This window comes from Aulonocara sp. 'chitande type north' Nkhata Bay, linkage group LG1, assembly GCF_057382095.1.
Source record: "Aulonocara sp. 'chitande type north' Nkhata Bay isolate Kocher_YH1m ecotype deep benthic linkage group LG1, A_spYH_male_GT1.1, whole genome shotgun sequence".
NCBI lineage: Eukaryota > Metazoa > Chordata > Actinopteri > Cichliformes > Cichlidae > Aulonocara > Aulonocara sp. 'chitande type north' Nkhata Bay.
Genome location: NC_141344.1, coordinates 18,633,472 through 18,657,091, shown reverse-complemented (window position 1 = coordinate 18,657,091; position 23,620 = coordinate 18,633,472). Strand labels below are relative to the sequence as shown.

At 38.5% G+C, this 23,620-nt stretch overlaps 1 protein-coding gene across 1 annotated transcript; it reads left to right on the top strand.

The window, feature by feature from the left end:
- The first annotated feature begins 1,173 nt into the window (after positions 1 to 1,173).
- On the top strand, positions 1,174 to 23,267 carry rab27a (RAB27A, member RAS oncogene family). The gene is made up of 6 exons (XM_086286834.1): positions 1,174 to 1,522; positions 15,255 to 15,423; positions 17,863 to 17,948; positions 18,025 to 18,128; positions 18,669 to 18,792; positions 20,497 to 23,267. Exons 2-6 carry the CDS (start codon positions 15,271 to 15,273, stop codon positions 20,690 to 20,692), a joined length of 663 nt encoding a protein of 220 aa, XP_086142960.1. The 5' UTR covers positions 1,174 to 1,522; positions 15,255 to 15,270; the 3' UTR covers positions 20,693 to 23,267.
- Positions 23,268 to 23,620: the final 353 nt, after the last annotated feature.

The following is a 23,620-nucleotide window of genomic DNA, read 5'->3' as shown; positions in this document are numbered from 1 at the left end:
AACTATATAAAAAATATATATACATTTGTAATTCATTCAATTATCATTAATTATAAGCACTATATAAACAAAACCATGGTTGAAGGGAGACCTCGAGTGGAATAACCTCTGATATCTGATAGGCCCCCATGGCGTTCCTCACAAAATTGTGTTGTGATATCAGTGCAGTGTGCCCAGATCAATTTTTTTTGTAAAAAAAAAAAAAAAAACTCAACACAGGTGCCTATTTGAACTACACCAGGTCTGTCAAAGATGCAGTTCTAGACTTTTCCCATTTCCTGTGCTTCTAACAGAAAACCACAAAGAAACACAAAAATATGACTGTTTTTTTAAAACATCTAAACAATTAAGTGATCAGAACTATGTAATTACTTCCCCCAAATGTAATAATATATAGCCTACACAGAGTTTTAAAAAGGTTTTACCATTTTATCAACTAACATGTGCTTCATAGCTTCAGACAAGTGATTTCGTATAGAATTACTCATTCAGCAATCATTTTCAGGGGACCAGCTACATTATGAATACATATTGCCAACATAGAAGTGGTTACAATGTTTTCACCATTTACAGAAATAAAAACTATTCACCCCTAAGAATTGCATCTTTCAGGGATTGAACTCAAGAGTGTCACTGACAGCACTACACTGTTCCAATCCAAAGACTGGGTAGGGTCCTCATCATGCTCTCTTCTGTATACTTTGAGTCATAAGATAGAACCATGACTTAAATGTGTAGTTGAGCTAGGTATTTATCTATCTATATCTAACAGTAATCACAGAATTCTTACTTTTGTTTTACAGAATGTCAGAATTTTAATTTAAAAAAAAGGCAGAATCCTGACATTAATCCCAGAATTCTGACTAAAAATTTAGATCTCAGAATCCTGAGATTATTGTCAGAATTATAATAAAGAAAAGTCAGAATTCGTAATTAATGTCAGAAAAATTATTTTAAAAGATCAGGATTCTCATGTAAAAAGTCTGACTTTCTGTTGGTTTTTTAATATCCTGCATTACATATACTTATGTACCATGCCCCCCTGCCTGTTGTTCGTGGGACCCCTTTGTGCCCGCTACTTTAAAAAATCCTGGAAACGCCCCTGCGCTGAATATCGCGTAATTAAAAAGTGCCTCAAAACGAGCACATGGCGTAGTTACAGTTTGCATTGGCGCGGTTATCACTCCGCCGTATGTAGTTATTAGAAAATGTGACGTTTCCTGAGGAGGTATCGTGTGTCAGTTGAAGCAGTGCGGTCTGGTCCGGCTGTGTGTTGTAACTGCCGTTTCCTTCAGCTGACGTTAGCCGTGAGGAGGAGCTGTTTCTCAGCACGACCACACCGACCGAGTTACCACGGCTGCTCACTGCTGATGAGGCTGCTCTCATGTCGACTAAAAGGCCAGCGGCGACGGACAAAGTAAAACTTTCATTTCCTAACTTTCCCTAAAGTCTTCAGGGGCCACTTTTTTAGCCACATTTTTAAAGACGCGACAAAGCGCCCAGCAGCAACGCCCCGCGGCGGGTGAGTATACTCCAGGAAATATAAATCGAAGAAACCAGCCTGTAGCATCTGTCAGCAGTTAGCAAGAAAACTTTTACCTCGCTCGAATATGTTGCTTTGGGACTGCTTGTGTTTGTGTGTGGTTAAAGTAAAGGAGCGCTGGCGTGGGGAAACGTTTTAGCACCTGCTTTATCCTCTCCTCAAATAGCCAGATAGAGCTCGTAGCTTTCTCTACACTTGCTCGATAATTGAGCAGACTGTTGAAACGTGTGAAACTCTGGCTGTCTCCAGCTCTTATCACACTTCTCTGCCATGCTTAGACCAAACTGGTGGCAGCAGTTTGTTTGATAGAGGAAGCTGCCATGCAGTTCTGCCTTCTTCACAGGATCTATGTTAAGGTTTTTGTTTTTTTGTTGTTGTTTTTAAAAAAATGTTTTAAATAAGTGATTATTTCTTGCCTAACAAGTCACGTGATCAGAAGTGACACACACGAGGACCAGCTGATGATTATTAGATTCTATCGGCCTGTTTTCGGTTAATCGATTGGAGCGTGGCAATGGGTTTTGTGCGCCTCTGACTGCCTGCTGCTGATAAGTCCTCACAAGGTATTTTAATGACTAGATCGTTGATGCAGGACCTCCATATCCAGTCAAATACATCACTTGTGTAGCACTCTTTTTCTTTTCTTTGTTTTTTTTTTATTTTTTCTTGCCTATTATGCTTGAGGTTTATGGTACTGGCACATCCGGATTTTCCCAAGGAGCTGCCTCCTTCTGTTTTGGACAGCTGCCCAGGGTGGGTCTTCCACTTTAGCTTTGACAAATGATTAAAGCTGCTTTTTGTTTGCATGGATGGCAGCCTGACAGAAATGGCCTCTAAATCCATTCCCATGCATATCAAGGTACAGCCCTGAGATCTTTTAGGGTATATTATACAGCTTTTTTTTAAAGATTTCTTTCTAGACAGCTCTGGACAAGATGTGGAAAAAACAAGACTAAATTAAGGTCAAACAACATGGCAGAGGTATGACATGTGTGATAACAAATGTGATAAGAAAGCTATCAGAAAAGTTTTCAATGTTGTCATTTAAGGACCTTTTTTAAAGAAACAACATAGATTAGTTAAAGCTGCCGCTTAACAATTTTAAAAACCTATAAAAAAAGCTTTCCACCATCAGTGCTAAGTCTCATCGCAGTTTGTGAAATGGTCTTAACCTCTAATCTGTTTTTGTCTTCCTGGTAACACTTTTCCCACACTTCTTAACATGTCCCCAAATATGATTTTTCCTCTGTCCAGTCTTGCATGTAATGCTGTAATAACAACAACCTCTGCATAGCTTTTTTTTATGTTGACTATATGGAAGCCTGTTTATTGATTTTTTTTTTTTTTTTTTTTTTTTTTTTTTTTCAGTGGCATAATTTTTTTGTCATCTATCAGTCAATCTTTTGAGTTGGGCATGGGGTGGGCAACATAAACAATATACGATAGAAACGATATAAATTTGGCCAACGATAGAGATTTTGACTATTCCGCTCTACTGTGATAGCGCATGTTGATGATGTCATCAAGCTGCTCCTGTTTTGGTCGAAAGCATCACAGCGGCTAAAACCATTATCATCTGCAAATTATGCCGGGCGACAGTCATAGCAAAGAGATGAAGCACTTTTGAAATATGGGGAAAGCCAGAAACTGCACTTCCTCCACTTCTGTAACATTGATTCATTACTGTTGAATTTTCTCGCAGCTGCCCTATTCCCATGTTGTTGCAGTATATTAATAACTAACCTTGTATTGTGGATGAATAATCGCAGTTGTTCTCCTGACTGAAGTTTGCCCCGTGTATAGCATCCTGCTATGCGATTGCATTTGTCCCTAACCACCAGAATCCCTCACGTTAACTTTTATCGAGTGGAAAAAAAGTTAGCTGTGTCGCTAGCAATCACATAGCACAACATTATATACCAGGTAGTCCAACTTCAGTAACCCTGCAAACGCCACTGCTGTTTAGTTTTCTGTCTTCATTTATGTTGGAAGTGATAGAAGAGCTGTACGTTTTAATTAGTTTCAAAAATCTCTCAGTTCATGCGTACATGTTAGTTTCAAAGTCCAGCTGACTGATGAAAAAGTGACATCTCACCTTCATGAGGACAAACAAACTACTTCTTTGGGACTGTTTCACATTTTTCTATTAGACTGTGTTGTCGATGCAGACAATATAATACATGTACAAACGAGAGTAATTTTGAAGCTGGTGACAGATCATCCTAGCTGATAGAAAGGTGGAATATCAGGTTAGATTAGGAATGCAGGTGTACCACAGATAAAGATGTTCAGATGCAGTTGTTTTAAAGCAAAAGCGTGATGTTTTGTTTGTTTGTTTTTTAGCTTCCATTGGGGTAAATTGGTTAAATATCCTTTTTTTTTTTTTTTTAGTTCACTGCACCATAAAATATACAAAAATAAATATAGCCTAACACTTAATTTAGGTTATAGAATGGGATCTCAACATTGGTTTGCTGTGCAATTTAAAGTTTCCTAGAACTGTAACAATTAGACAACCAAAAATTATTTAAAAACTATTCAGATAATTAAATATGCTTTTTTTTTTCTAAATCTTCTTTCTAAGCTTCCAAATTTTGAATATTAAGCACACCATCAACAAAACAAATGTCATAGTAATCCTCCTTCATTTATAAAATGAAGTTGTTAGTAATGACACCATCCATCTATCGGCCCGTCCAGCCAACCCTGGATGGGTCGCCAGACTGCTACATAAAGGGGCAATTTAAGCACCACCCATTATCCTAACCTGCATGTCACCTTTTGCCCTAATAATGAGATAAATGTACTTAAATCCAGCAACAGGCTTAGTTCGCATCTATGGAGGCATTTCATACCGGCTCCATAGTGTAGTGGTTAACACACTTGTGTTACATGTGACAAGTACAGTTACAAGTTCCCTGGTTTGAGGCACAATTCCAGCCTCAGGAGTCACAAGCTTGTAGTGCCAATCCCAGTCTCGGGGATTAAATGGGAGGGTTTGAGGGTGGAGCCATTAGACAAGTATAACATGAATTACAACTTGTATGTCGTGTCTGCACTATGTGTCTTTACTCTTATTTTAGGTTGTGTAGTGGTTAGTACTGTCACCTCACAGCAAGAAGGGTAGTGGTTCTACTGGCTGTCTGAGGCCTTTCTGTGGGGAGGTTACACGTTTACCCCGTACCTGTGTTGGTTTTCCCCAGACAGTATGGCTTCCTCCCACAGTCCAAAGACACACAAGTTATTAAAATGGTTATTGGTGGACCTCTGAGTCTCGGCAGCACTTGGATTCTTACACTGCAAGTAAAGAGTTCAGATCTCCTACATGAAGCCAGCATGTAATACGTTTATTTTAGAGCGGTGTACATCCAGTGAACGAGGAGGACCCTTGGTGTTATTGATTATGAAAGATTTGCATTTTGTAAGGCAGTAACAAGGACATGACTGCTGCTGCTTCTTCTTTTTGATGCTCACAGCTAATGTTTTCTTGCCTAACACAAGAGATCATACTGTGCTATCAGAGCATCCTTTTCACAGCTATACTAGGTTTGTGAAGTGCTGTATGACTGTGCAATTTACCTCAAACTTTACATTTTAGAACAGTGCCACGCATATCATGTAATGCATTTTCTTGATGTATGATGATGTGCCATTTTTTTGTACTTAAATGAAACGCAATAAGAACGTCTCTGATTAGCTGATAATAATCTGCAGAAATGCGCTGACACAATCTTCACTGTGGTTTTGCTCGACTGTGTCACTGTGACCTGTTTTAGCCGAAGCACATTTCGTATATTGGCTCAAGCTTTTCCGTCAATTTAAAAAGAAAAAAACAAACAACATAAACAGGGTAGGTTTTTTCTTTTCTTTTTCTCTTTAGTAACATGTGGTCCTGTTATCTTTAGGTACATAGTTGCCAGTTTGCTATATGGTAGCAGGAAAAACCTTCATTAAAAAAGAATACTAATGCTAATAATGAATAAATTCTTTAGTGTATCTTCGTAGATGAAGTATATTGGCCCATTTTCTGAGCACTAAAAACAGTAACTGGTCTATTTGTAAAACTGGCTGCAAGTCCTAGAAGGTTAATCCAGTGCTTTTATTAAAACCATTGATTTAAAACTGAAAGTTTTTTTTTCTCTATTACAGAGTACTTTTTGACTTGTCATAAATGAAGAAGCACATTTTTCAGTTTCTTTTCCAGTGAGACACAATACAAGGACTTTAAACTCCTTTAGATAAACATGATTTTTATTAGTGAACATCTTAACAAATGTAGTAATTAGGTTAACTTATATAATGACTTTTCCAACATTTTGCTGAGGATGAAACAAAAAAGAAATGCTGTAATAAATTCTACTTTAAAGGCTGTAAAGGCTCTCTTGGAGAGAAGAAGGACAACTACTGTCTAAGTGAAAACCCTTAGTGATCCCTCATGTGTCAGAAGTATCGGAACAGCTAAGACACATTTTTCTCTAAACACCACATCTCTGTGGCTTTCGAACCCAGAAATAAGCGGCACCAAAAATTGCTCCACCCCAAGGATCCGGTCCCCTGGCACAAACAGAGTAATGTAGTGTACGCTGTTAAGTGCCTGGAGGATTCCTCTGATTTATACATCCGGGAAACCAAACAACCTCTGGCTAAGCGGATGGCACAACACAGAAAAGCTAACTTGTCAGGCCAGGACCCCATGGGCTATTTACACCGACAGATCAGTGGACACTCTTTCAATGATGAGGATGTAAACATCCTGGACAGGAATGAACACAGGTTTGAGGGGGATGTCAAGAAGGCCATTTACGTGAAAAGAGAAAGATAATCTCTGAATCAAGGAAGGGGCCTAAGGGTATATCTTTCATCATCTGCATCACCAATGCTGTGATTGCAGCCATTCCTCAACTCTGTGAATAGTACACATGGTTACTGATCAATGGTCTTTGATCAGTAGTTGTTGATCAATGTTCATGACAATTTGCATATTAATGATCAAGAAACTGACCTCACAGCCCATGTTTGTCAGTGGTGCTAGTTTCAGTCATTGTGCAAATGTACTGTTTGTAAGATTGGAGAAACCTGCAGTCAGCTGAGACTGAAGGGGTCACTTGGATGAGTGACAAAACGTTTCTCGCCCAGATAACCAGAATCAGCTTTTGGGGTAAAGGCTCTAGTGTTTACTTCTTGATTAAACTATTTAGATGGTTTTGTAGTCACTTTAGTTGTTGATCTACATGCATGTGAGCAGTTCAGCCACACTTCAAAATTTACATCATTTCCAAATATTTGGGACACTGATTAAAAGATAAATAACAAGCAGTGTGCAATAATTCATATTTACACTTTATACCCAAGTAAAAATACTACAAAGAAGAAAAATTATGCAGAATTTCAGTTGCGTGCTAACACGTTTCAGAAACAACACTTTTCCCACTGTGTTGCATCACCTCTTTAACAACACTAAGTATATGGAAGATGAGTGAAACAGTTTTACATTGTTGCTTAATTCAGCAGTTGCTTAACAGTTTGTAGCCCTCTTTGTCATTTGTTTATTGTTATGTAATGCACTATTGGGTGGCCAGTATGGACTGCTGGCAGGGCAGTTTAGTACCTGAACTCTTACCACAGAATGGTGCTGTTGAAATATGTGGCCTGCTGCCTTTTGCTGGAAAAGATTGCATCTGTACACATACTGTTCCAAAGTCACTGTAAGTATATTGTTTGGCATTAATGGTGCCTTCACAGGTGGGCGAGTTGCCCAATGTGTGTGCTCTAATGCCTTCCATAACATCACAGATCCTGGAAAAGGATTTAATTGGTCAGGCTACGGGACAGTTTTCCATTCAGTCCATTTTAAATTAGCCTGAGCCCAGAGAAGTTGGTGTGTTGTTTGCATTTGTTTTGTCTTTGCATCGGTGGCTACAGCGAGGAGCCATGCTCGCTGATGGTAGCTTTCAGAAGCGCTTCTGAGGAGATTTCTCAATATTTTAAACAAGGTGTGGAAATACCACAATTTTTTTTCCAGTATTACGCTATAACATTTCTAAACTACTTCTTACAGTTTTTCACAGAGTGAACTCCATCCATCCTGTACAAGATGCTCTATTTCTTCTCGTGGGGTTTTTTTTTTTTTTTTTTTTTTTTTTTTTTTTTTTTTTTTGTGGGCCCTATCTGGACTTTTTTTTTTTTTTTAACAAACCTGTTTCTGACCTGAAAAAAGTTAAAGGATTACACTAGTTTTTGCTTTGATGTGATGTTGTGGTGTTTTAATCGGTTATATGGTTTAAATGTTTATGTGGAAATGGAGTGGCAGTTAACCCCCAACAAGGAATTCATGAAACCTCACAGTAGCATTTAAAGTGTGCAGTTTGCCCTCCTGTTTCTTACAGAACTGCCTGTGCTTGGACTCACGCAGAGACTTTTCTGCATGTTTCAACGTGCTAAACTTTTGGTACCTTCACACCAGTCATTAACTTCTTTTTTTTTTCTTGGCATCTCATAGGCCAACTACAGGGTTTAGGGCTCTGGCCTGAAAGTTTTCTAAAGGGCAAAAACAGCCCCTCCTCCATGTTTCTCTGTAGGCTTAGTGTAGTCCTATAATCTTGTTGGAGTTCTTTCCCTGGATTTCTCCAGACAAATTTTCAACCATCACATCCATGTAGGTCGAATTTAGACTACAAAAGGTTATGTCTGTTTTCTTATGTTTTATTTGAAATTAATCTAAGCTGTCATATTTAGTGTTGGGTAAGTTACTTTAAATTAGTAACTTAGTTACTTTTGATAGAAGTAACTAGTAATATAACTAAGTTACTTCAAGTTACTCGTTACTTTCAAAGTAACTAGTTACTAGGGAAAGTAACTTTGGTTTTACTCAGAATTCTCTTGTTAATGTGTTGCTTCTGTAACTGGATACCCAGCAAGAGTGCCAGTCTTCTAGCTTGCTTACTTGCCACAAGTGCACTGTGCCACCTACCAATAGAAAGGAAAAGATAATGTGCATATTTCCACGAGAGAAATCCCACGCCTGGACCGTCGTTGACCGCCGCCATGATTCTAGCCTACATCACAGCGTCATGTGCGCTTTTTACATCCAACACAAAAACTGCAGTCGTGGTGCTTTTGATTGTACTCAGAACTCAGAAATTCTGCCCTCTGAATAGGAAGATGTAGGTAAAACCAGACTGCAGATGAGCTGCATACAGGGCTGGACTGGGACAAAAAAATCGTCCTGGGCATTTTGACTAGAGACCGGCCCACCATTATAGGAAAAATCATAAAGCCTTTGATTGAAAACAAACACTGTTGTGACAGTGATGTACACTGTCTTGATGGTATATATGCATCAATCTATCAATCGTTTGTTGTAAGACTCAGATAATTATTTTTTTTAAAAGCTAGACATTGTAAATGAGAATAAGAAAGAAAAGTATTTCTTTGTGCCCCCCTCTCCCTGTTAATGCCCTACCTGGCCCCTGGCAACACTTTGCTAGACCCGCCCCTGCACAGTTACCAGCAGCTGTCAGCTACTTAGAAAAGGATCCTGGTGTTATTTGTCTCTCAGAAACAGTTCATAACTTCCCTTCAACTCATTCATGTTAACTAAAAGTTAAACCTGTTTCTCCATCACCTGTTCAGCTCTGATGATTCAGTAAGGACATCTCCTGGTTTCATCTTCATGTTTCCCTCTCACCACATATCCAAACGGATATCATGACCAGCAGCTTTTACAGCTGTGGCTCCAGCAAACATCAGCTGATACTAGAAAGTAATATTAAATAAATTCTAACAACAGCTGATCAAGCTTAAACGTGCTGCTGTTGTTTAACACGACATCTGCTGGTTTCTTCTTTGTGGCGCGAAGTCGGCGATAAAAAAACAAGAGAGAAAAGCCGATCAGCTGATCATTGATCAGTTTCATGATTGAAGTAGAAACAGGAGAGGGAGGGGGCGAGAATGAAAGAAGAAGAGGCAGCTGTGCAGCAAAGACACAGAATAACTCCAGCTTTGTGTCTTTTTCATTGTAGCTGAAGTCCGGGACAAACGGTGTTCCTTTTCACCTCAATACAAAACGCGTGATATTTTTTCTGAATACGAGACAATTCTGTTTTTTAGGGGACTGTTGGCAACTCTATTTTGTTCATAAGGTTAATTATTAAAGTTCAACATCAGTAACATAGCACTCGCCCAGCTGTATAGAAACTCCGTCATGATAGCTAGTACGCAGTATGAAAAAGTCAGCACAACAAAAATAAACTCCACCTAAACTTGGTTTATATCTGACCCAGATAGACTGCAGGTCATAACTTCTTACCTGAAGTTCAGTTCACCTGACACTCGGACCGGCGGCCACCTCGGGTCTCTCCTCTTGCCTCCCCTTTCCCTCAACCACCTGCTGGCCTCCACCACTTGCTAATGTTACTGAATCTGTGGAAGCTCCGCGATAGCCACCACACGAAGTAACGAATAACGAGCCTATCTAAATCCCAGTAACGACTAACGCGTTCCTGATTTTGGCATAATAACTAGTTACCGTGCTCGTTACCACAATGGTAAATGGTAAATGGCCTGTATTTATATAGCGCTTAATAATAACGTAGTTACTGTAACGCGTTACTTAATAACGCGTTAGTCCCAACACTGGTCATATTGTTTGAGCTAATACATGGTTCTCAGTATGAACTTGTCTGATAGATCTTGTTGATCTCTGTGGTGAAGAATCTAAATCTGTAAAACACAAACATGAACACGCTGCTTTAAGAGCAGGAGTTTCAAGATGGCCGTTACGCTGATCTTTATATGGTGGATTCCTATATTAAATATGCATACCCTGACCTTTTGTGCTTTTTTTTTTTTTTTTTTTTTTTTTGTGGACCAGTAAAAATATACTGATGGCCCAGTGCTGAGCACTGTGCTCTGATCTGCATGATTTCTTTGCCATATTAGACATAGCCCCTCAATCTCACAGAAGCCCCTTTTACCTACTTTTCTAATCATTGCTTTAGGAGGAGCACCCAATCCGAATAAAGTATGGCTTAAAGAGAGGGTGGTTTTAAAATGAGAGGTGCAAGTGAGGGGCTGCTCCAAGGCCCAGTATAAGATGAGCTTATTTTGAACTTTGCAACACTATTCCCAAAAATATGCAGATGGAAATGGGTATAATAGGGCTAATCTAACAGACTATAACTTTACATGTCAGTTATTTTAATTTCAGACTTCTAGGTTATTGCATGTTTATGAGATTGATTTTGTGTGTGTGTGTGTGTGTGTGTGTAAACATGCAAACAAGGTTAAATATTAAATATGTGTCATTAAGTTTACATTTGTATTGATAAAAGATAATAATACTGATATATCCCCTTTATTTGAAATGTAGAATGAAAGTAGCTTCTTTCAGGATTTATGTAATGCTGATTGCAGTTGAGCCAACCTGAGTTTCTTCCAGGAGACCTAATGGAAACACCAAGGCTTTTAAAGTTATTATTAAAACCTTGTTTAGAAGTTTTAACCCGCCTGAGTGAAAACGGACACACGAGAAGGAATGTAGACGTCACTGTCGTCTGACTTGGTGCTCTTTGCTCACTGTTTATGGCCACATCCGTGCTTAAAGCAGGCATTTCCATCTCAGGGTGTTTATCGTGGATCCTGATTTTGCACTTAGTCTTAAGCTGCTTATTATAGTCCCAGATGGAGAGTTCAATGAGCGATAGAGTGAAAGAATGTAAGACTTGTCTGAATGCTTTTCTATGCAGTGGTCATATGATACATCTCCGCCATCTTTTAACTGTTTTGATTGGACCTATTCGACCATTACAAATGAAAATGTTACATCCAGCAGCTACAACACAGTCCGTGTCTTATTGAGTTAGGAGTCTAGTGTCCTTATGCTAAGGTAAAAACAAATTCAAGTATGTAGAAAATAATATAATTTGCTCAGAGAATTTGTAACTACGTTAAAGCTGTAGGAACATAAAGCATTGTCTGTGTCAGAGTGCGTGTCTTTAGTCGGAGAGGAATTTAAAATGCTTCCTGTCACCGTGTCAGCAAGATGAAACCACTCTTCCGTCACACACAGATTAGCCCCACATTGCCATTCACTGTACAAATCTAAGCCTGGAAGGCACTTAAAACTCTAAAAGAAGGAATGCATGTATCTTGCCAATTTTCACTGTAGTTTAATAGAACATGAGTCTATTTAGTCAGACTATATGATAAAGTCTGAATATGTCCTGCAGGTTTTAAATGTGTCCTTGATTCAACACAGCTGATCTAAATAGTTAAATTACCTTCTCAACATGTGTTGATGTTTTCCCAGAGGCCTGGTAATGAACTAATCATTTGATTCAGGTGTGCTGACCCAGGGTGATATCTAAAACCTGCAGGACACCGACCCTTGAGGCCTGGAGTTCCCCACCCCTGCTCTAGTATCTAAAGGGGTACTTAACAGTAAAAGAAATTTCATTGGTCCTTTTGGAGTTCAAAAAGATGTTCCTACATAAAACAAAATTTTGAAGACTGGTTGCATTTTGCCCTTTTACAGACTAACAAACAATTACACTGCAGAGAAAAATAGCTCTAAGACTGATCTTTTGTGACGTGGTTAAAGGTTTAATGTGCCTTTTACAGTGCTCTGAGTGTAATGTTGTGGTGAGGTTGAATGCTGCGGTTGGTGTCTGTGGTTACACGGTCATGTTTAGCGCAGTAGATCCGTGGTTAGCATCTTATTTTACAGCAAGAGGGTCCCGGGTTTGAAGTCTAGCAGAAAGTCTGAACCCTTCTGTTTGGAGTTGTCATGCTTTCCAAGATGTTTGGTTTCGCATGTGTTGGCCTAGTAAACAGTTCCACACAAGATTTTTTTTAAATCACGAGTTTTACCAATTGCTTTAAAAAAAAAAAGTTTTTTATATTTTTCTGTTTTTTACTTCAGATGATCTGGAGCTGGCAGGTTGAAGACTAGCTAATGTCTGAGCACTGTCCCGGATCTGAAAAGTTTTAGACCGCAGATAAGTCCTCTTCATGTGTGAAGAGGACTTGTCAGTGTTGTTATTTGAGGGAAGACGGAGTTCATGTGAAAGCATCAGAAAATAAATGCAATTAGAGCAGGGCGATATGGCCAAAAATATTTATCACGATATATATTTGAAAATTTGCGATAACGATATAATTGATGCGAGACAAAATACAACTCCACAACATTACTAGCGCAAAAAGACAACCTTCCATTTATTTTCACTTAAACAAGAAGCTGGTTTTTATGTACATTAAAGCTTTATAAAAATATAACAGTGCAAATGCAAATTCCTTGCTGAAAGTTTAACCAAAAGGCATTTCCAGTAGAAATGGGCTGACATATCCTGAGCATAACCACGTATAATATGGTTATATGGTTAAAAAGAGGTGCTTTGCAACATTAAACTGCAGTGTGCAGTACGCATTTTTCGGACCATAAGGTGCACGGGATTATAAGGCACATTAAGCGAAACAAAGCAGTCAGATAAATCAAACTTTATTAAACTCATTCTTCTTGCTTCCTCCACTTCTGTACCATTGTTTCATTAATGTTGAATTCTCTGCAGCTGCTCTATTCCCATGTTGTTGCAGTATATTAATGACTAACCTCGTATTGTGGACGGATTATCTCAGTTGTTCTCCTGACTGAAGTTTGGTCCGTTTACAGCATCCTGCCATGCGATTGCATTTGTCTCTAACCATGAAGAACCTTCACGTTAACTTTTATAAGTGGAAAAGTGTTAGTGTTCGTCCTCCAGCTTCACTGTTTATGTTATGCTAACATAGCTGTGTCGCTAGCGATCACGTAGCACATCATTATATACCAGCTAGCCCAACTTCAGTAACCCTACAAACGTCACTGCTGTTTAGTTTCCTGTCTTCATTTATGTTGGAAGTGATAGCAGAGCTGTACGTTTGATTTTTTTCAGAAATCTCTCAGTCAGAACATGCTATATCATGCTTAGGTAACTAGCGAAACTAGCGAGCTAACTTCCGCTAGCTTCCTGCTAACTTCTAACTCCGTTAAATGTAATAACTTTTGTTTTCATGGATGCCTGGAAGTTAAACTTTATAGTTACACCTGGTAAAGCAGCAATGCTGATCGTTTTATTAAAGATGAAAGAATTTAGACAGTTTTTAACTCTAAGTGATGCTGCAGTGTTGTTTGACCTGAAGCATACGGAGTTTAGGACCCAGATTACTCCCAGATTTAAGAGCATCTTAGTCCGACAAATATGACAATAACAACGGCCGCTTGCATGTTCTGCAAAAAAATGTGCTTTGTTGTGTATCTGACGGACAAACACCAAACCAGTTCCACATCACGGAAGTTGCACCATTTTTACAAACCAATTCTGGTTCATCTGTTTCACTCAACAATCGGCCATGTGCGTATGAAAACAAAGGCACTGCGCATGCGCGTTTTACTCCCATTCTATCGCGATATTTCATTTTCCTATCGTTGCCTAACATTATACCGGTATTACCGTGAACGGTATAATATGGCCCAGCCCTAAATGCAATTGTAATTAAATACTTTAAAATCTGCTGCTTGGACTGGAGAACGGTAACTTACATTATCTTCACACTGTAGTGGAGCCAGAGCTCTAATATTTATCTAAGACAGGGTTGGGGAACTCCAGACCTTAATGGCTGGTGATCCTGCAGGTTTTAGATGTGTCCTTGATTCAACACAGCTGATTCAAATGGCTAAATTACTGCCTCAACATCTCTTGTAGTTCTCCAGAGGCCTGGTAATGAACTAATCATTTGATTCAGGTGTGTAGACCCACTGGAGTTCCCCACCCCTGATCTAACATATGCAGATCTTTACATCTTTAGAAACTTGAAAGGCTGTACACAGAGAGTTGGTCAAATACTGGTCCAAACGAGCTGTCTCTGGGATTGTCTGTCAGCACACTGCTAAATCCTGCTCTTGTAATTCCCATCATTCAGTAACATCTGACAGAAGTCTGCTTTAACCAGCACCAAGTAATTCATACAGACGGTATATATGCAACTTTTTTTTTTAATTCATTTAAAAAAAATTTTTTTTTTTAATTTTTTTACAGTTGTGCATTTCATTGATAATATGGTCGGTCCCCCCCCCCCCCCAAAAAAAAAAAAAAAAAAAAATCCACTGCACACTAGGCCCTGCCATACGGCACAACATTTAGCAACCACTGGATTTGCGTAACAGAGCGCCTGTCTTTGGCACTCCACTTCTAGACTTCTGGTTCTTACTGATGAAGACATAAATGTCTATGTGGCAACTATAGTTTTAGCAAATATGAACAACCACAGGACTAATTAATACTTTAGCAGTGAACTGTTTTCTATAGTACATAAACACATCTTGTTTTCCTGGTGTGTGCATGTTTGCGTTTAACCTACAGCATGTACTGAATAATAATAATAACCTTTACACAGACACAGTAGTTCATTGGTACTTTTGCTCTTTTCATGATGAGTGTACCTTTTGAATATTAAACGTGTCATATATTGTAGAGTTTCTGTGTTTGAGGTTTTTGGATAAGACATGTACTAAAACTTTACAAGAGTTATGTTTAGTTCTAGTTTTGTACTTTTTCACTCCACTCTCTGCTTAATTTCTGAAGAATAGAGATATGACTATGGCTTCACTTTTCCATTTATATTTATTTATAAGATTGTTGGCTGACTGAGTTGTTTTGTTCATGTGTTTCAGAAATTAAGGCCTCACTATGTCTGATGGGGAATATGATTACCTCATCAAATTTTTAGCCCTTGGTGACTCTGGCGTGGGGAAAACAAGCTTCCTGTACCAGTACACAGATAGCAAGTTTAACTCCAAGTTCATCACTACAGTCGGAATAGACTTCAGAGAAAAACGAGTGGTGAGTCGGTGCTCTTTCATTCAGCTCTTCTTCTTTGGCATCAAAGCAGTTTAGGAGGACATCAGGTGTGAGGGAAGTGACCTTAAAGAAAGTCCAGCAGACCCAAAGCTGTTTCCACTTGATTACAAATCGACAAACAATGTTTAAAACACCAAAAACCTTGAAAGACCAGATGTTAGTCACTGGATAAAACAAATAAATTTAAATTGCAATCTACTGAAAACCAAAGCAAAACTATTTTGACGTTTTGAACACACTTTCTTAACTTCATAAAAGATTTAAATATAACAGAAAGTAATTATGAATAATTGTAAATGTAAACCATCAAGTGTTTGGTTTGTTATGTTTTGAATGGACTCAGTTTGCATTTGTTTTTTTTTTTTTAAATAAATAAGAGCTGTTTGCATATGGATAACCATGTACAGCATTAAGACAAATGGCTTCCTTTTTATTTTATTTTTTGTTTCTGACTTTCTGTTTTAATGTTGTCAGTGTTTTTGAAATCTTAATGAACATATTACTCCACTCTCACGCTGTACAGGAAGCCTGATCAGGAGCTTAAACAGATTCCCAGATCATTCACTCCACGTTACAAAAGCCTACCGGTGAATGTTGCAACAGAAAGTAATGACTAATACTGCTGAGAAGCAGGCAGCACCCTCCTTAAGAATAAACACTTCATACCATTGGCAAACAGCTGAGCACATCTCATATTTACTTTAATGCTGCTGACCTTCAGCTCTGAGAAGAAAACCTGCTCCTGTTATATGTATCGGTCATTATCTTTCTTTTCAATGCTTGGTCTGAAGGATTTGAATGTACCTCTTTTTTTCTTTTTTTTTTTCGTTAAACATAAAAACTTTACTTTTAAATATAAATGAGTGCACAGCTGGGGAATATTTTGTTTTTTTGTTTTGGGGAGATGAACAGAAAACATTTTTTTTTTTTTTTTCCCCAGCTGTTTTTTTTTTTTTTTTTTTTTTAAATTAATACATGGGGTAACTGCACTTCTCCATCAGACACCAAGCTGCAGTTTTGCTCAGTACACTGTGTTTAAGAATGGAGGAGGAGGAGAAGCCGTGATGGAGGATACACAGGCAAAAGTTTACATCAGAGGTGTGAGACACAGCTGGAATATAGAAACCACAGAGGAAGGAGGACTTTTGGAACAACTTGTCCTTATTATATTCATAAGTTGTTTCAGCTGTTTAAGGTGTTCAGAGTTTTTGCACCTCACCATTTGTGAGAATTTTAAAAGAACAATAACATCTTGAGAGTGATGTAGATTTTATTGAAAATATATATATTAAATAAACTGACACTGGTATCAAGTTGTGCTGTAATTTGACTATAACAAACTATTCATGCAACTTCAAAATGAGGCTCAAAAATCAGGAAAACATTTTCTTAAATGTTTGCTGCCTCAACTTCTTCCTCCCGGTGTCTCTACTTGCCTACTCCTCTGCTTGTATCTCTGGTGTGCGGAGACACAAGGAGTGGAATCATAGAGAGAGACGAGTTCCCACTTCAAGCGTTAAGTCACATTTCAGCTCATCCGGCTGCAGGACTGATGAGCTCCTGCCACGGGGAACTGTCCGTCGTCCATCTGTGCTCACATGAGTCATTACTCCTCCTACAGTGTGGGTCATTATTTAATCAAACTTGCACACAATGAGAGCTCACACAATATAAACTCATTATCAAGGTCACATTTGCTGTTTTATGGGCAGTTGTCTCTGACCTTCTAATTATTAAAGTTTGATGAATCTACAGTTTTTGACAAACTCTGTAAATAATTGTGTCAACTATCCATCATCTCAACGTTGGCCATAGGTGATTAGCCCAGGAGGAGCCTTCTGCTCCTGGTTCATGGTTCCTGCTTCTCCAGGAAATTTTAAATGTCATTAACATAATTTTCCCTTTAGTTTCACTGCACTGATTTATGATGGAAATGTCAGAATTTTTGTTTAAAAAAAAATGCAGTCATAAAAAGCACAAACTGGCAGTACTCTAATTATTCTCACATTTTCTCATTTAACATTTAAACGCTCTGTCAACACTCATAGGCATGATTCAATGATTCATTCCTCTCTCCCATTTTTAGTTTGACAGCTCTGATTTGGTATCTGATAATTACATTTACACGGATCCCCTGTTCATAACTTAATTTAAACTTTACTTTTGAATAGTACAAAACTCCCTGCACAGTCATAAATATCAGGATTATCATAAGATTCATTAGCAAACAGAAACACCTCTAAACTCCTCAAACTGGCTGACAATTAGCTTGGTTTTCAGACCTTTTCTATCATCATCTTTGTTTTGTTTCTTTTTCTCTCCCCCCTCTTGTTCCTACATGGTTAATGGGGTGGCTATATCCTCAACATCCCAGTTTAATATCTGTTAAATTAAGTATATGTATATTTTTCTGTTTCTAAGCTGTACAAATCACCTGGTCCAGATGGCACATCAAGCAAAGGACAGAAGATCCACATGCAGCTGTGGGACACTGCAGGACAGGAGAGGTAAACTCTGTTCTAACTTCTTGATCTCTAACTTTTGTTTTTCTCCATTAAGTGTTTTTTCTTCCTCTGATTTCAGGTTTCGAAGTTTGACGACTGCTTTCTTCAGAGATGCGATGGGTTTCCTCCTCCTCTTCGACCTCACAAACGAGCAAAGTTTCCTCAACGTCAGACACTGGATGAGTATGTGTCCTAATGTGTTGAGCTGAAAGCACATTTTTAGTCATGAAAATGGAAGAATTAACAATCAGTTCACCGCTGGTGTAATTAATAAAAAGTGCACCAGTCACTGGATATTTACAAGGGCACCTGTAGATGCCCTTCTACTGATTTGTAAAGAAAGTAATCCAGATTTTATTTCTTGCCTGGCCTTCATCTCTCCACCAGGTTTTATGAAATTCAGCTCTGTAGCTTTTCAGTAATCTTGCTGACAGACAGACAGACAAACAAACATCCACGTCGGCTCTGCCTTAGCAGAGAAATAATCTGTTTCTTGTTGACTGTGCACAAAGGCTTATTATGTCCGACTCGTGGAGTTTGGTTTTAGACCCAAAGTGTAATTAAACTTTTAATCTCCCTCTTATTACTCTTTCCCTACTCTAACCCCAGCTGTATCAACTAGTACGTGAATGAAACCTTGATGTGTTTGCCACTATTTAAGATATTTCCATGGAAACACAACTTTATGCATTTAAAAACAACAACAACCTCTGATCGTTTCAGGTCAGTTACAGATCCATGCATACTGTGAAAATCCGGACATCGTTCTGTGTGGGAACAAATGTGACCTGTCGGACCAGAGAATGATCAGTGAAAACCAGGCTCGTGAACTCGCCGAGAAGTACGGGTACGTCTGTCTGCCTGCCCGCCTGTGATCCATCTGTACATGAACCTCTCCCTCAAACATTTGCCAAGGAGGCAGTGGCCGCTTTGTTTGCCAAAGTTCATGCAGGACAATGTTGAACTAAATTAGTCCTCCTTGAAAAACAAATATTTGTGCACACGTGTAAAATATCCTGCTTGGGACCCATCAGACACACCTTTACTAAAAATATAAACGATGCATTCAAGTATATGGCATCTCTGCCCATCTGCTCTGAATGTATATGTGACATGCTTTGAGTCCTCAAGTAGAGTAGAAAAGCACTGTATGACAATCAGCCAATGGCCTTGGCAATAACTTCTCATTTATATCTATAAACGGCATCATGTCTACCTGGCAACCACCTAACAACGGACTATAAAATGACATTTATACAGTCGAGGACGACCTCAGCTTTGCAGATGTCCCACAGACATTTCTCCCTTTTTTTTTTTTTCTTTTTTTTTTTGTATTTATTTTAAATGAATTTATTTACTTTTAATATAGTCTGTGCCATATTTATCTGTTCATTTCTGTTTACTTAGCCTAGCAGGGCGAAGGACACTGTCTCAGCTGAACTCTGGACACGCGCACACATACATATACACTGATATGCACACACTCATCCCCCCTCCCTTTCCAAACGCCTTCGACGCTTATTCCCTTCCGATGCTGCACCCTTTACCCACCCCTGTTGCTTGTCATGTGTTTCTTTGGTGTATTAAGAGTTTTTTTTCATGTGCTATGTGCAGAGGTGTTTTTTCTGTTCTCTAACTGATCTCCCTGTTGGAGCTCAGTCTGGGGGGAGTTATTATTTCTCCTCATCTTTCCTCATGTGGTGCATTTCTCCATTGTTATACCTCTCTGACCTGTCTTCTCCATGTGATGTTTTGTGTAATGTATGTATGGTCGGAGGGTAAGATGGTGCCGCCATTGCGTGCAATAGGTCGACAGCCTTATGAAATTTCCCCTTGTGGGACTAATAAAAGGTATATCAATTCAATTTATATAAACAATATCTAACACCCTTATCTCAGTGTGGTTAAGTATATCAGTTAACCGACTGATCAAACAATACTGTAGCAGTCCGTGTACTGTCGTATTATTATATCTGTGTATTTTAATAAGTACACAGCAGCAGATGGGTAATCCAAAGATGAAAACATCTCCAGTAAGTCAGTAAATGACCTTTTTTGCTGCTAATTAGTTTAGAAATAACAGCGTCAGGCTGTTTCAGGAAAACACTTAGCTCCATTTCACAAACTTAATCAACATGCTTAGTTCCACAGCTCTGCACATAAAAACTAACAAAATCAATACTCATGTTCTCAACTTCAGCTCCATGAAAGTCTTGTCCTGAACGCCTTCACTGCGTCAAAACGGCGATCCTTCAGCTTGAATTTCATTTTGGGGTGGAGTCGGATCTGGCGAATGGGGCAGGTGGGGAGGGTAAAATTGTTTCGGTGTGCCCTTCTGTGAGCGGGGCGACGTTCAGGTCGTTTCGATGAATGACTCTGGACCAGTGTTTCAATGACCGATTTTTATTATTATTATTATTATTATTATTATTGCTTCTTATGAGCAGAGTCACAACTTTTTAATTGCACTCCTACATCAACAAAGGTTTGAGCTACACTATAGCTGCTGTCTTTGATCCCTGTTTTGTAACTGAAAAATGTTTCCGTGCAGAATCCCGTATTTTGAGACGAGTGCTGCAAACGGGGATAACGTGAGCCAGGCCGTGGAAGTCCTGCTGGATCTCATCATGAAGAGGATGGAACGATGTGTGGACAAGTCCTGGATCCCCGACGGGACTGTCCGAGCTAACGGACCCTTCACCCCAGACCTCTCAGAGGGCTCCGACAGAAGCAGATGTGCATGTTAGGTTTATTTTAAACATCTGTGTTCATAGTGTGGGTGGGAAATGATGAAGAGGTGGGAGTCTGTATATTATTATTATCATTATTATTATATGCTCTGTGATGATCATTTGTGCCATTCAACCAGTGTGTTACACATTTCCATCCAGTTTGTCAGTGCTGAGTTAAATGCCTTTTGGATTTGGGCATTTAACTTGAATTGATTTAATGAGTCTTTTGAATGATTAATTCATGCTGGTTGTGATTTTGGGATATTTATTTCTTATGATGAATAGCTTAAATTTCCAGATCATATATTCAAAGGTGAACTGCAATGCCACAGGTTTTATGAATATACTTGCTTTAGAGATAAATTAGCTATTTATGGATCTTTAGGTTATGTTCTACTGATGCTCTTCTGAATGTTAAGCTGTAATCTCACCGGTGCCACAGCAAGAGGAAATGTAGCTCACAGTGACCATCCGGTGTTAGCTAGATGGACAAGTAACACTCTTTAATTTCCTTCCTAAATCTTTGTGCTTGTTTGCCTGCAAAATTACAAAACTCTGTTTCACTAAATCATCTAAACTTTATTATGTACAGTTAAGTCCAATAATTACTAAAAAAAAAAAGTACATTCAGTAGTTAGAATGAATTAAATAAAGTGATTTAAAACAGGGCAATAACTCAGGAACGGGGATGATTCGGGTTATCTATCCTGCGGCTGAAAACAGACGGTTGCAGAAAATGTTTAAAAACAAACTTTTGTGCATATTTGGACTTTTTTGGGCTAAACATAATACTCAGTTTTATATTTTAAGCTAAAATATCAGTGTGTGGACTTTCAGATTACTTTTGAGGAATATTTTGGAGACTAAAAATGATCAAAATGGCTTCTGATTAAATAAATGCAGAAGCCTGTTGTTATCCCAATAATAACACTTGTGTCTGAAGAGAGGCTTTGACTAATTTCCTGAATTTCACCCAGATTTTCAGATTTATCATCATTTGTAGTATTCGTAAAGTCCCGAAGACCTTGACAAATAAATATTTATTACTCCAGAGGGGCGTATTACGAAGCAGGTTCAGCATATCCAGGCTTCCCTGGCGTTGCCTGGCTGAATAAAACTTAAAAACCCAGTGGTGTGGTGGGAAAATCAGGCTTTCTGCTTCAGACTCTGAGCACACTCGCATAAAACAGCGTTTTTGACAACTTGTTTAATGTCTGAAGCTTTTAAACATTCAAACGCTACTCGGTGTGTTCAATTCCGATGATTTCCCATCACTTTAGTTTATCGGCAGATTAAACCGAATGTAAATTATAGAATAACTACGATAACTCAAGAAGGATGTTACCTAGGATTTTCAAACTGTTTCTACTGCTACTACTGAAAATGTCAGATGAGTTCAAATCTCAGTGAACTTGACCTCGAAATCAGAGGTCAGAGCTTTTAATGCGACCTGACTAGATTACTGTGGTAAAACAAAAGTTTCTGCTCGTATTTACAGTATGCTCCAAGTGCTAAAGGAACACATTTCACACATGAAAGCTGCAGAGCCTTACCTCACTAACGCGAAGCCCAGCTGTAAGGTTACAGCAGTGCTAACTGTGCCTCACACTGTTGCTGAAATTCAGGCGGCTATGCAGAAATTTCACGTTGGCTGCTTGATCCAAATCTGCTGCTAGTCTGTTTCACACTGCTGGGTTTGCAGCTACTAGATAACAGGTTAGAAAACCGATCAGTTACATTTTTAGGCTTTATTCACCATGTTACAAAATCGTGTTCACATTGATCCAGTGGTAGACTGAAGTGAAGGGAATTTAAATATATTAACTCAAACTTTATTTTACTGCTGAATGTGATTGTGATAATTGGAGATTAACGATTTCCTGCAGGATTACACTTGGTCTTCCATTTTGCTGTTTAGATCTCTATCACTTAGTCTTTGTCTAAAGTTGGTGATACACCGGAGACTCATTTCTATGCAGAATTAGAGGGAAATCATACATCAAAAGCATCTTTTTATGTGAGTGTACGCAAAGCCTGAAGCAGAAAGTTAACAAAGAAAGCTGATACTGCAGGTTCAGGTTTTGTTAAGCTAGTTAACGCCAGAAAAGCCTGGCTATGTTGAGCTTAATTTGTAGGAATCCCCTCTGGCTTGTCCTTTGACTGTGTGTGGATACTGTTTATTTATCAGCACCTGTGGATATAAAAACAAAAGCACCTGTCGCTGTTGCTTAATTCTCAGCTCTTTCTTGGTTGCACACTGTTGCTGAATGTGTTTAAAACTGATGCGCTCGGATGCTGTATTATATTTAGGGCAAAAAAATGGGGCTTGCACTTTAGTTTACAATCAAGGTATTCATTTAATCTTTCAGATCAATTTTGTACCTCTGATATTTACATTAAACACTGAAGTTACATTTTATTTATGAAAGTTTGAGAGTGATGTTTTAGTTGAGTCACATTATTTGTCACCGAAAATGAGATTTGATCACATAAGAAAGGCAAAACTGAAATGTGTCATTGTCAGTTGTGCCATACTTTCATATGCAAAATGTGTAAATTATATCCAGAAATAAACATTTGTATTTATGTATCTGACTGTTTTATTTAATTATTTTCCAATTCTGAGTATAATTAATACCAGATGCTTGTTATGTTATCTGTGCCAATATTCAAACATGCAACACTGACACTCTGATTTAAATTCACAGATTTGTACAAAACCTTTCAGACATTTAATGAAAAATTAATACACATTTCTTTAGCTTGTTGTGAGTACACGAGAGATGGATTTTTTTTTTTTTTTTTTTTTTTTTCACCATTTCTGTAGCAGGAGACTGCTTTGGTTTTCCCACAGGCCGCTACAGTTATAGCTTCCTAAAGTCTCATGTGTATATAAAAAGTATGTTATGACTTCTTAGAAACAAAAAATAATTCTGAAATAAA